The sequence below is a fragment of the Pan paniscus genome, chromosome 14, assembly GCF_029289425.2.
Source record: "Pan paniscus chromosome 14, NHGRI_mPanPan1-v2.0_pri, whole genome shotgun sequence".
NCBI classification, from domain to species: domain Eukaryota; kingdom Metazoa; phylum Chordata; class Mammalia; order Primates; family Hominidae; genus Pan; species Pan paniscus.
The window spans coordinates 31670291-31682719 of record NC_073263.2 but is presented as its reverse complement, the minus strand read 5'-3'; the positions used below and the strand labels follow the sequence as shown (position 1 = coordinate 31682719).

The following is a 12429-nucleotide window of genomic DNA, read 5'->3' as shown; positions in this document are numbered from 1 at the left end:
TCTTAATCACATGGTCTGAACCATTTTTCAGATAAACAATTTAAATTCTATTTTTAAAACCTGATAAATTAAAAAAATATTCATGAGGAGAGGCTGCTAATGGGTACAGGATTTGGGGGTGATAAAAATGTTCTGAAATTAGAGTGGTAATGGTTGTACAACCCTGTAAATATACTAAAAACATTGAATTATATACTTTAAAAGGGTGAATTTTATGGCATCTGAGTTATATCTAAAAATTCTAAAAATTTCCTTCTTCACTAAAAAAAATTCAATATGAAAAAGTTATTAATCTCTCTCCCAAACAAAATTATATGATTAAATCTTGCATAAATTCAAGCACATTATAAAAGCAGATTATAAATTTTGTTGAAGTGTAACATGGTAATGTTACAATTCTTCGATTTCAAAAGAAGTCTTTTGAAACAGTATTAGGACTTTCAAGAAAAATGAGAGAAATAAATCATTCACAAAAAGTTAATGTCTGATTTTCTGGTTGATTAATTTCAGTTTACAGACTTTAAAAGTATTTTTTTAATTGGAATAATCCATTCATGTGGAGAAATCTAACTACTTTTTAAAATAATCTTTTATTTTTTTTAAAAAAGGTAAGTGTATTAATCTTTCTTATATTCACTGCCTTGCTATAGGTTGACTAAACATATGAAATTATATGTGCTTACCTAAAATATGGGGAGGACACACATTAATGAGAATCTTAAGTTTTACAGATGCTGATATGCTCCTGGAGCAGCAAGTTCCATTTTTCAAACCCACAGGAAGAAGGGAACAGAGAATAAATAAACAAAATACTCAGCTGGAAGGAGGAGTTGGAGATGGTGTCACCTAACTTCCTTGTTTTGCTCACAAGGAGGCTGAGGTACAGAGAGGCGGGGAGCTGCCCAAAGTCACATGGCTAAATAGTGGCAGCGCCAGGACTACCACTAACGTCCAGTCCAGCGTCCTTCCCACTACAGTACACTGAGCACTCAAGGTTACTGGAACGAGGACTAAAATATCTTGGCATGTCACGCAAGGCCTGCAGTCAGCATTCTGCTTTGGGTGTAGACTCAGTGGGAGAGGGCAGAGGAAAGAAGCTGGCAAGAAAGTGACCTGCGGCCCTCACACCTGTCTCCACCAAAGTTGAAATAAAGCTGTGTATGAATTTTCAACCCGTGACGGCTGGCAGTGACTCGGTGCTCCAAATGGGTTACCTGCTACAGACACAGGGCCCCTGCAGCACCTGCTAGGCATCCTTGTGAAGAGTCAGGAAGACCCAATTGCCTTGTAACTCTAATTTTGATTTATGTTTCCTGAAAACAAAACAAAATAAAACCATGATCCTTACACAAAAGAAATGTACCTTTTTGATTTATTGCTTGTTCTTGGTCTGTATTCATGTGATTCATCCTCAATGCCATTTTGCCTTTTATACCAGTCAAATAATGTACGTAGAATGGAAGGTAGGCAGTACTCAGAAAGGGAGCTCATTGAGCTGATGACCTATGGAGGAAAATGCAGGTGATTAGAACACTGGTAGCACTGCCAATTACTGAGAAACTTTTTATTTCACAAGTAACCCCAAGCACTACTCACTAAAATATTTTCTTCCGTATCACAGTCCTTTCTTTCATAATCTTTATTAGTACATTCCCAAGAGCCTGTCTCTTAATGGTGACAAATGTTCCCCATATAAGAATAATTTTGTAGTTCAAGAAAGTTAATTACTTTGACTCCCTTTCATTCTAGAAATCAGATGTTAATTGCATACAGGTTATTCATGGAACTGCAAAGATATTATGTTCCCACGTTCATCTGCCTAAAGTAGATGAATGCTTCTTCCGTCCTAAAAAGTTTGTTGTATAAATATATGAATACAGTTATATTAATAATTTACATGATATAAACAAATCTGCCCCCATCACCAAATAACCTAAGTGGTAATAATAATGTATGGTTTTGGACAATAATTATTCATTCATTAATTTGAAGTATGCCCCAAATTAGACTCAAAATATAAATGGGCAGCAATAATTTACCCCCTGTTACATTAAAGGCAAACTTCTCCCTTTTTCTTTAAAGAACAAATGTGCCTTTGGTAGAATTGTTATTCTAATTTCCTTATCTGGAAAGAGTCCTGATTTTTTAACTGATTACTATGAAAAAACACTTCAATCCATATCTCATTACTCTATGCAAAAGTTCCCACAAAATGCCTCATAAATTTAAGTATAAAACCTAAAAATATAAAACTCCAAGAAAACATAGGATAAAACCTTTGTGACTTTGTATTAGGCAAGGATTTCTTAGGTACGGCCCCATAAGCAAAGTCCATGATAAAATTTCATATAATGAAACTCTTCAAAACCAAAAACTTCTGCTTTTAGAAGAATTCAGTTAAGAACGTGATAAGGGACAAACCACAGAGTGGGAGAAAATATTTGCGAAACACATGTCTGACTAAGGCCTTGTCTCCAGAATATGTAAAACTACAATGAAATAGGTTTTAACTAGCTAATCAACAAACTGTATAAGCAAATTATAACACCCAGAGTTGATGAGCAGTGATAAAGTGGATATATTCATATACCGCTGATAGAAAAAAACAGGCATAACATCTCTGGAAATACATATCAAGAACCTAATAAAAATCATTCTCAGGAAGGCCACTCTTAGAATTTATCTCAAGTCCATAATTAAAGATAAGTAAGAAGGTGCAGGACAGCATTATTTATTATAGCAAAAGGATGGAAACAACATAAATGTCCAACTACATGTAAATGCTTAATAAGATGTGGAATTTGGTGTGGACTATTTCTGAAACCATTAAAATCATATTTTAATATAAATATAAAAATATGACATGAAAATGTTCATGATATGGTAAATGAAAAAAATGAAGAATCATTTAATTGGTATGATTCCAATTTGGTAGAGATACTATGTAAGTATACATATGCAGAAAACAGGACCAGAAGGAAACATACTAACATATACAGTGCATGTGAAAACCAGGGGTTCTTAGGTCAGATCACTAGAGGGAGAAGGAGGCTGGGAATTTAAGAGAAATGAAGATGAGAGTTTACCTGGGACTATTTTAGAAAGGGTAGAAATTTGAGATGAGACCCAAGAAAAAAAAAAGCAAAGACTCAAGGTAGAAAAAGCCTTTAGTAATGAAGGTATAAAGTAACTGTTGATGATTATCACAATTGATGTGACGAAGGTTTTGAGTGAAATGAAAGAAGAAATATCTGACTGGTATGAAGACTTTATTTTGCCAGAGTGAAGGAACATAATGCTGAAAATTTTTCTTCTCTAGAAAATGAGAAGACTCTAAAGATTTTTGAATAGGGACATAAGCCCATACAAATTGTGTATGGGGAGGCTGAATCCCCGAAACAGTGGGGTGATGTGGAAGCAAATTCACACACATGCTTGAATTGCATGAGGTGATGGCAGTGATTCCAGGCATTCTGTGATCTCGGCCTGAGAAGCAGAGATGGCAGAAGAAATGGAAATCCTTAGTTAACTCACAATATTTCTGCAGTTAAGCAGGCCAGGCTTCACTTCCTTTTATAAAGCAGGAAATGAGAGCAAAGGGAGCTAAAGTGCTTTGTGTCAATAGGATTTTCCACTGTCACCTTTAAAAGAAACCTTAAGATTGAACAAAATATTTATTGCTTTCTTTCTCACATTCTACCTCTTCATAGCCTACTTCATGCTGTCTCTCCTATAATGATGGTTATATGTACACATACAAAATTGTACATTATCTTTAGTTATGAGTTAATATAAGGTAAAAATAAATAGGCTATTGCATTCAGCCTGCCCTGTTAACCTAGTCAGCATAAACTTTTTAAAACTGAAGAGCAATCTAATTATTTAAAGAGTCACCCTTCCCTTGACTCTAGTGAAATCCACAGCCAAGATATATTTTTCCTGCTGTGGTCATGAATGTAACAGCAGTAACTTTTCAGAAGAAAGCTAATCATGATGTGGCAAGGTAGTAATTCACTAATTCTTTCTAAAGTTATCCCAACATGAGAAAGGATATTTACTTTCCTAAGTCACCAACATCTAAAATGTTTTGAATTGAGAAATGAAGGACATTCCTCCCATAGAAGAAAAAGGGATCAGAATTCAGAGTTTCTGACTATAGGATGACTATCTTAATTATTACATAGGTAACGAAATTTCAAAGCATTACAGTTATATTTCAATAATTTAAAAATACTTGTGTAAATCTGCCGAATCTAAGGAGACATGATGACTAAACGTTCATGTGGTATGCTGAATAGTATCTTGGAACAGAAAAAAGATATCAGAGAAAAAGAAAGGAAATACAAATAAAGCACAGTAGAGTTTAGTTAACAATAATGTGCATGGAAACTGCATCCCTTCCCCAACAGCTTGCCCTACACATCTCTTCATCTATATCCTTTGCAATCTCCTTTATAGTAAACCACTAAAAAAGCCCAACACATAAACCAATAATGTACCTATGCTGGTTTCTTAGTTGTGACAAAAGTATCATGGCAGTGTAAGATGCTACAGCAGTAGGGGAAACTGGCAACTGCCTGAATTATCTTTGCAACTTTTCTGCAAATCCAAAACTATTTCAAAATAAAAAGTTTATTCAAAAAATACTTGTGTGGGATATTTATAAGTTCCAATATTCACTACAGACCCATAAAAGAGATGGAAACTTACGTTTGACTCCTAAACATCTCTGGGCAATGCATGCAATGTTCCGCTACCTCACGTATGTGGAACCCCCATTCTCCATAGAGAACTTCCACAGTGTTCATCAGACTTCATCTATAATAATTTCTTAAAATAATTTTTTCTCCCCCATTAAAAAGTCACCCTGAATCCATTCTTGGTGTTAGATCTACTGGGCATACTTTCCATGGCAAAACACTGAAACCATCTTAGAAGGGATGAAAGGTCAGCATGGGGTGGATGTGTGTGTTTTTCCATCTTTCTGTTACTGCCCTTCTGAGCCCAGGCTTTCAGGAAGGAAGGGTGGAATTTGCAAAGACCTGGCCCTCAAAGCTCAGGAAGGGAGGAAGGTCTAGCTGGCTTCTTGGTTACTCAACTCCTTCATTTACGGGAAGCAGAGCCAATGGTAAGATGAATTCTAGCTCTGTGCTCCTGATGAAAGAGGGCAGGCCCATTTACAAAGATGTTCTTGTTGCATTTAAATGATCATATTCTTCCACCACAGATGAGCTAGTGAGCTAGGTACTGGGCAGCATGAAGAGATGAAGTGCACAGAATCACAGAACTATTTCATACTTGTGTTTTCTTTTTGGGGGGGATACAGAAGAAAACTAAATGTACTTTGTAAATGTTTTAATGTTTACTTTGGCAGTTTATGTATAAATAGGCCAAAAGAGACTGTTATGCTGCAGCTAAGACATTGATTTTTCATAAGCATTTTATTATACTTGTTAAACACAAAGAAGGAAACTTTACATATAAGTGTTTGAATAATTACTCAGTGGAGTCATTCCATATTTTATAGTAATAAGACTGGCTTCTCATAAATGGAACATTTAATGAATAACTTTAAAGTAACTGCACTGATGGTTTAATTTCTCAAACAAATTCAAGTGGTCAAGCAACTCTGAGGGCCACGATACTCACTGTGTAATACCATAAAATGCTGATATCTTAATTTCAAATGCAATTGATTTATACTTGATCACATATCATACTATTGCTAGATTATAGTATTTGATGAGTAATGACAAAGATTTAAGAATAGTTTCATAGAAAAACTATCATAAAAATCTATACATTAAATATATTTTTTCATTCAAGTTAGGAAAAGATTCTTTGATTTTAACATCTTAGTTCATTTCATAGAACAGTGTTCCACTAGAGAATAATTTAAGCAATGCTGACTAACACTAATGTAAATCCAATGCCAGTTAAATTGTTTTCACTCTTAATTGCTTACATTCTTCATCTGCTTCCTTTTCCGGAAAATTACTACTACCAAGATGGTAGAAAGTGATTTTAGCTCAGTTATAGAGGTGTGAATATGTTTAACCATGTGTTTCCTGTTTACAGATAGTATTTTAACATATTAAGAAATAAAGTAAACAGTACATAAGTACACAAGTACACAAAAGTATGTAAGACATAACATCTGGAAGAAAACCTTAACTGAAGTTACTTAGAATGTTTGGGCAAATGATCTGCAATTCACGGATATGACACTAGTTAAGAATATAAGTCACATTCAATTGCAAATAGTTACAGCTTAATGTTCTCAGAACCCAACATGTGAGACTGACCACTCACGTGCCATGTTTTCATAGTTTCTCTAGTGTATGGGATGATCAAATGGTCTTGGGTTCAAGTTACAACTCTGCCTCTTATAGCTGTATAAGCTTGGCATGCCACCATTTCTCTGATGCTTTGTGTTCTCAGCTGTAAAATGGGACTAAATACTTACCTCATTGGGATTTTAAGAGGACAAATGAGATGCTATAAAATGTGGGGCACATAATAAACCTTCCAAAACGTGTTTCCTTCTTTCATTTCCAAATATAAAAAGAGGAGCATTAAAAAAAAAAGACAAAAAATGACTGTGATGAGATCACAGGCTAAGTTAATAACAGAATAAGTAACAGAATTTGCTGTCAGGATTTTATTCACCAGAGCTGAAGAAATGTCACTTTCTAAGTATATTGTGGGAACCTGAAAAGCCCCACCTATCCCGTGTCCAAGCACAAACTCCCAGGGTCTTCATTAGAACCCTTGCAACTTAGTTTGTGCTCCCATTCTTTTCTGACTCCAGCAGATGTAAATACAAAGCCTTTTGCCTGGCACCTTGCAAATGCTTGCATTAGAGGTCACTGAGCAATGTCTGTCCTGCATTAGACCCTTGAGAGAAAGGTAGCAAACATCTGGCTCCCTGAGTTTGCTGCAGGCAACAGCTCACTTCAAAGCCAATGAGAAAGGACACTGAGGATAGTAACTCATGACTATTCTGGAATCAGAATCAATCAATTGAATAAAACCAATTATTAACTCAGGATCCTCAACCACTCTGAGAAAAGTGTTGAGTCCAAATACAAGTGGGTTGTGACAAATGGACACAACCCTCTGCAAGAAGGCACAGTGTGAAGCTCCTGTACTTCATTTGGTATAAGAGCGTTCTGTAAAACACATGTAGCCCTCATATGATCCTGCTCTCCCCTTTCTCATCTAATTCTCAATTATCTGTCCTTCTTCCTGACAGATTCTCAATCACCCATGCAATGCTGATGCTTCCTCTTCCTGCTTCACTGCCAACTCTCTTCTTCTCTTTCTCCTTCTTCTTTTTTTGAGATGGAGTCTCACCCTGTTGCCCAGACTGGAGTGCAGCGGCACAATCTCGGCTCACCGCAACCTCTGCCTCCCAGGTTCAAGTGATTCTCCTGCCTCAGCCTCCCGAGTAGGTGGGACTACAGGCACACACCACCACGCCCAGCTAATTTTTTTTTTTTTTTGGTATTTTTAGTAGAGATGGGGTTTCACCATGTTGGTCAGGCTGGTCTCAAACTTCTGACCTCAAATGAGCCACCTGCCTCAGCCTCCTAAAGTGCTGGGATTATAGGAGTGAACCACTGCATCTGCCCCCAACTCTCTTCTTGATCCCTGAAATCTGATTTCTGTCCTTACCACATTATTGGCACCTTTATTTGAAAAATCAGCAGGGACAATTCAATGGCCAACCAATGGCCTTTTTTGCAATAATTTCCCTTGAAATCTCCTGAGCAAATGACAGTATTCACCAGGTTCTCCTGGAAAGGATTTCTTCCCCAGAATCCTATGATGTTGCCCTGTCTTAATTAGCTTCCTGTACTTTCTCTTATCTTCTATGCTGTTCCTCATGAAATGCCAAAGCATAGTAGGACAATTCATCTGTGACAATAAGGATCTGAATTCTGATTGCTCTGACACATGCTCCTTTGCAGAGTAATCAGACTTTATTATGCAAAGAGAAAATAACTTCCACTTACTGTATGAGACTGTTTTAAAAGTTGAAATAATACTTCAAACAGAAAAACGTTGTACAGCATACAATTTTTGGTATTATTTAACACACTGTATGTTTATATCATCATTAAATACTACATAAGCAAAGGTCTAAAAGCCAAGGGCAGAGCAAATCAACAAGCAAGCATTTGCATGTAGCTGGAAGGTATGTGAAAGAATATTCGTTTCTGACTTCATTCATCAGCTAGAGTTTTCATTTCTGAGAGTAACTGTATCTAGTGGCTGTCATTAATACAATCTCCAACAGGTAAGGGTCACAAACTCCCTCAAGTAAGAGTTATTTTGGAGTGTTGCTTTTTCACTTTTAAAAATGGGCTAATTTGATCATCACCCACCCAGGTCCACACTCATCACGGTTGGATGAGTAGTTCTTTGTTGTTGGCTATTGTTTCTTTGGAGAATCTGAAATAAAATGCTGTGGACTTTTATTGTAAAAAGATGTCTGTACAACGAAGAAAACCACTTGAAGGTAAAATGGTGAGCTCACATGCCTTTCATTCATAGATGCTCTCCACAGATGCCAGATAAGGAACTCATCACTGGTTCCATGATGATGTTCTAGCACGCTGCTTTGTTATTTAGGTGCTACCAATCATAATCAGCCATTATAACTTAGCTTGTGAAAGCAAGCTTCAAAGTATTTAACATTAGTCCATCGACTATGAAAATGCACTCTACACATCCATGAATAGCCATTGCAGCAAAAGCCTTCCTCAAAGCCACTTCCAGTGAGCTCCTAGCTGCTAACCTCCAGTTCTTCCTGGTCTGCATCTTCCGTGATGTCCCTGCATCAGCTGCTGTGATGGGCCATCCCTGCCCTAGAGAGCACTATCTCTAGACTTCTCCCACTTTCCAAACTACCCTTTTTCTAGCCATTCTTTTGTAGATCCCACCTCCTGATACTAAACTCTTTATGACGTTCTTTACTCATGTGCTCTAGTCTCTATTAGTGTTTGTTGAGTGACCACATAATAAACTGAACCCGTTATTTTTCTTGAGATATTTCACCTTCCCTGAAAACTCAGTATGCATAACGGATTTACAGCCTTCTCTTGTCTTCTGCCCCCAAGTATAGTCTCCTCTGCTTGAAGAGCTCATAGCCCATAGAAAATAATCTAGACCCCTCAGCACGGCTCCTACTACCCACTGCAATGGGCTCAGTCCACCTTTCCACCCTCATCCCCAGCACTCTGCTCTTTTCACCTTCAACTTCTCCTTTGTCTGTGAGACCTCTGCTGCCTGGCATACCCTGGCCCAATTTGTTCATCTGGATAAAAGGCTTATTTTAAATGTCACTGCTCCTTGGTTGCTTCTTGTAGCACACACTTGTGTACCTTCCTAGCATCATTAACTGCTCCTTTATCTGAGTTCCTAGAGCACTTGATACAACCTCTATTATAGCGTTTACATTGCCACTTTATTTGTGTAGATAACTGTCTTCCTTCTGGGATTGAGAATTCCTGGAGGACAGGGCTCTGTCTTATTCATTTTTGTGACTTCAGCACCTTGCACAGATCCTAGTATGTGTCAGGCACTCATTGTTTGTTTAATTGAATGGAAATCGCTCCAAATCATGCTTAAAACTACAGTTATCCTTTGTGTCTCCTTTTCTTAACCAATGTTTATCCTTCTTATATAATTTTGCTTATAATCATCCTTTCTTATAGTCTCACTGCCTCCATTTTAGTTTAGGCCCCTTTAGCTTAGAATCTTTATCAATGCCATGCTCCCCAAATGCCTTAGGTCTCTTCATTACTGCCTTCATGACCATTGTCTCCTTAAGGCTAACATCAAGTTGACAACTTGATACTGGTATGCATACAGCCCCATCCCACTGGCATTAAGATCTTCCACAATCTGATCCCTTCCTACCTCTGCTGCCTGATCTCTTTTTTAACTTCCCCCAGACTGTAGGAAATGTTTGTTTATAATGGAAAACTAAAGCATACCTCTCAAGGGGTTATCTGATTCTGAGTCTATGGGGGCTCTATACCTGTCAATGCCTTTGAGCTATTTTAAAACTGTATAAATGGTAGATACCTGATAGCAATGCAAAATAATTCTTGTCTATAGACATGAAAAACTGTCCAGTGAAGGTTCAGTGGACTTCCCTCCCCCATATGAAAGAAGCCAGTTTTGCCTCTGCTTGCATTCATTTCAATGATGATTTATAAATGTGTCTGTTTTTTGGAATTTAACTGGTTGTAACATCCTGCACTAATAACAAGTTAAATAAAATGTTTAATACAGGTTCATTTTATATCTCTATGTGAGTCATATTTTTGCCTGTTTTTGAAGATTATCCTTTAACAATACATGCCTTCTGCATCAACTAAATTGATCAATTTCTAGGTTCCTCAAAGATAACTGATAGTGTCATTTTTCTGTTCAGGACCTTTGCATAAAATGTTCCTTTCTTCTGAAATTTCCTATCTTCCTCACCATCAACACTCAGCAAATCCTATCGATTCTACTGCTTTAGGCACCTGATAGATCTTGTTCTCATCTAGAAGGCATTTTCTAGCTAGGCACCTGGTCCTGAGGCATGTGTCTTCTGTCCCTGAAGTCTCAGCATATTTACTGTCCACACCATTCATGCGGCACTTCTTACAGATGCAGGCCTATGTCAAGGCTGGTTGTGCACTGCCTGACCCTCTTCCAGATCTGGAGCTCCTGGAATGTGAAACACATGCCTGGGGACCACATTCTTACATCTCTTTGTCTCATATAAAACTTTGTGTGTATGTATATACATATACACATGCACAGTGTTTGCTAAATTACTTTATTACCAGAACGATTTTTAGTTCCTTTTACTCGCTAAGCCCTGACAGTTACTATAGTAATTTAAAATAAATAGTGATAGTATATACATCTTCAAATGCTGTTGGAATTCTCTTCTGCCTTTATTGATTCTTGTTACTGGTATGACTTTATCACTAGCATGGACCAGAAGGGATAGCCCATACTGCTCTGAACCTCTGCTGCCTGCTCCATGAAGGCCTCCCTGACTCCTCAGGGCAGGGTGAAGTTTGCTCTCCTGAGGCTCACACCAGCTTTAGCTTACTTACTAGTCTGCGGTTATCATTTATCTGATTTTAGTTCTATTTTTCTCTCCAACAAGACTCCAGTGGTGGGGCCTCTAGGGCAGGCACTATGCTTCCTTCCTGTTTGTTTCCATGAGTTGGCATAATGCTTGGCACATGGTTGCCAGGAGGTAGGTGCTGTATAACAATGGAAAAAAACTCATATGCATGAAGTTTGTGAAAAGTGAAATTCTGGAAATGAGGGCACAAATTCCTAGTTCTCCAATGTGTAAAGCATTCACTAGTATATTTCTCCTACTAACACTGAGCTTTAAAAATCCTGTTTAGACATCTTGTCATTTATAAATTTTTTTTTCCAGGTTTCTTCTTTACTTTTATTTTTATTTTTTGAGACAGAGTCCCACTCTGGAGTGCAGTGGTGCAATCTCAGCTCACTGCAACCTCTGCCTCCCAGGTTCAAGCGATTCTCCTGCCTCAGCCTCCCAAGTAGCTGGGATTACAGGCACGTGCCACCACGTCTGGCTAATTTTTGTATTTTTAGTAGAGATGGGGTTTTGCCATGTTGGCCAGGCTGGTCTCCAACTCTTGAGCTCAGGTGATCCACCCGCCTCGGCCTCCCAAAGTGTTGGGATTATAGGCGTGAGCCATTACGCCAGGCCCTTCCAGGTTTATTCTTACAGAGTTGGAGTGTAATTAGGTTAAATTTAGAAATACTAAACCAATAAAATTATGAGTGTAAAATTATAAAATATAAAAGAAAACATGAAGTTTTAGCTTCTAAATATATATGTATATTTAAGTTCAAACTGGAAAACTGGCAAATTTGAGGAGAAACCCACAGTGGGAAAGAAAAAGGTACAGAACTGTAAATAGTTCTACTTTGGGCATTTTGGCTAAATATCTAGTGGATACATCTAGCTGTTACCCAATAACAGCTTTTCTTCTTTTTCTTTTCTTCTTCCTTAGGTATAAAATACCCCATTTTTAGACAGACACATAGTCACCCAAAGTAAAAATTTCTCCAACTTTCTTATAGCTAGATGTGGCCATGTGATTGACATCTGGCTAATTGGATATAAGTAGAAATGGTATATGCTATGTTGGAAAGTTTTGTTTTTTGTTTTTCTATAATTCTTTTTCCATTTCTCCTTCTGGCTGCCTGGAATACAGATGCAATGGCCAAGCTCTAGCAGCCATACTGAGCCTTGAGAATGTAAGCCATACATAAGAAAGAAAAAATAATCTTGCTCAAGAAGATTTTACTTTATTTGCCATTTTTAGCCAAAGCTAATCGTAACTGATAAAAGATTTTAGATCCTTTACCTGC

The 12429-nt window shown here is 37.4% G+C and overlaps 1 protein-coding gene across 4 annotated transcripts in view; it reads right to left on the bottom strand.

Moving 5' to 3' along the window:
* The window catches only part of FRY (FRY microtubule binding protein), a 448961-nt gene that overhangs the window by 177679 nt on the left and 258853 nt on the right, over nt 1-12429 (bottom strand). For all 4 annotated transcript variants that reach the window (XM_055096587.2, XM_055096586.2, XM_034936539.3 and 1 more), the window contains one exon: nt 1364-1503. In XM_055096587.2, coding sequence (XP_054952562.1) covers nt 1364-1503 — 140 coding nt within the window. The remainder of the gene's footprint in view (nt 1-1363; nt 1504-12429) is intronic.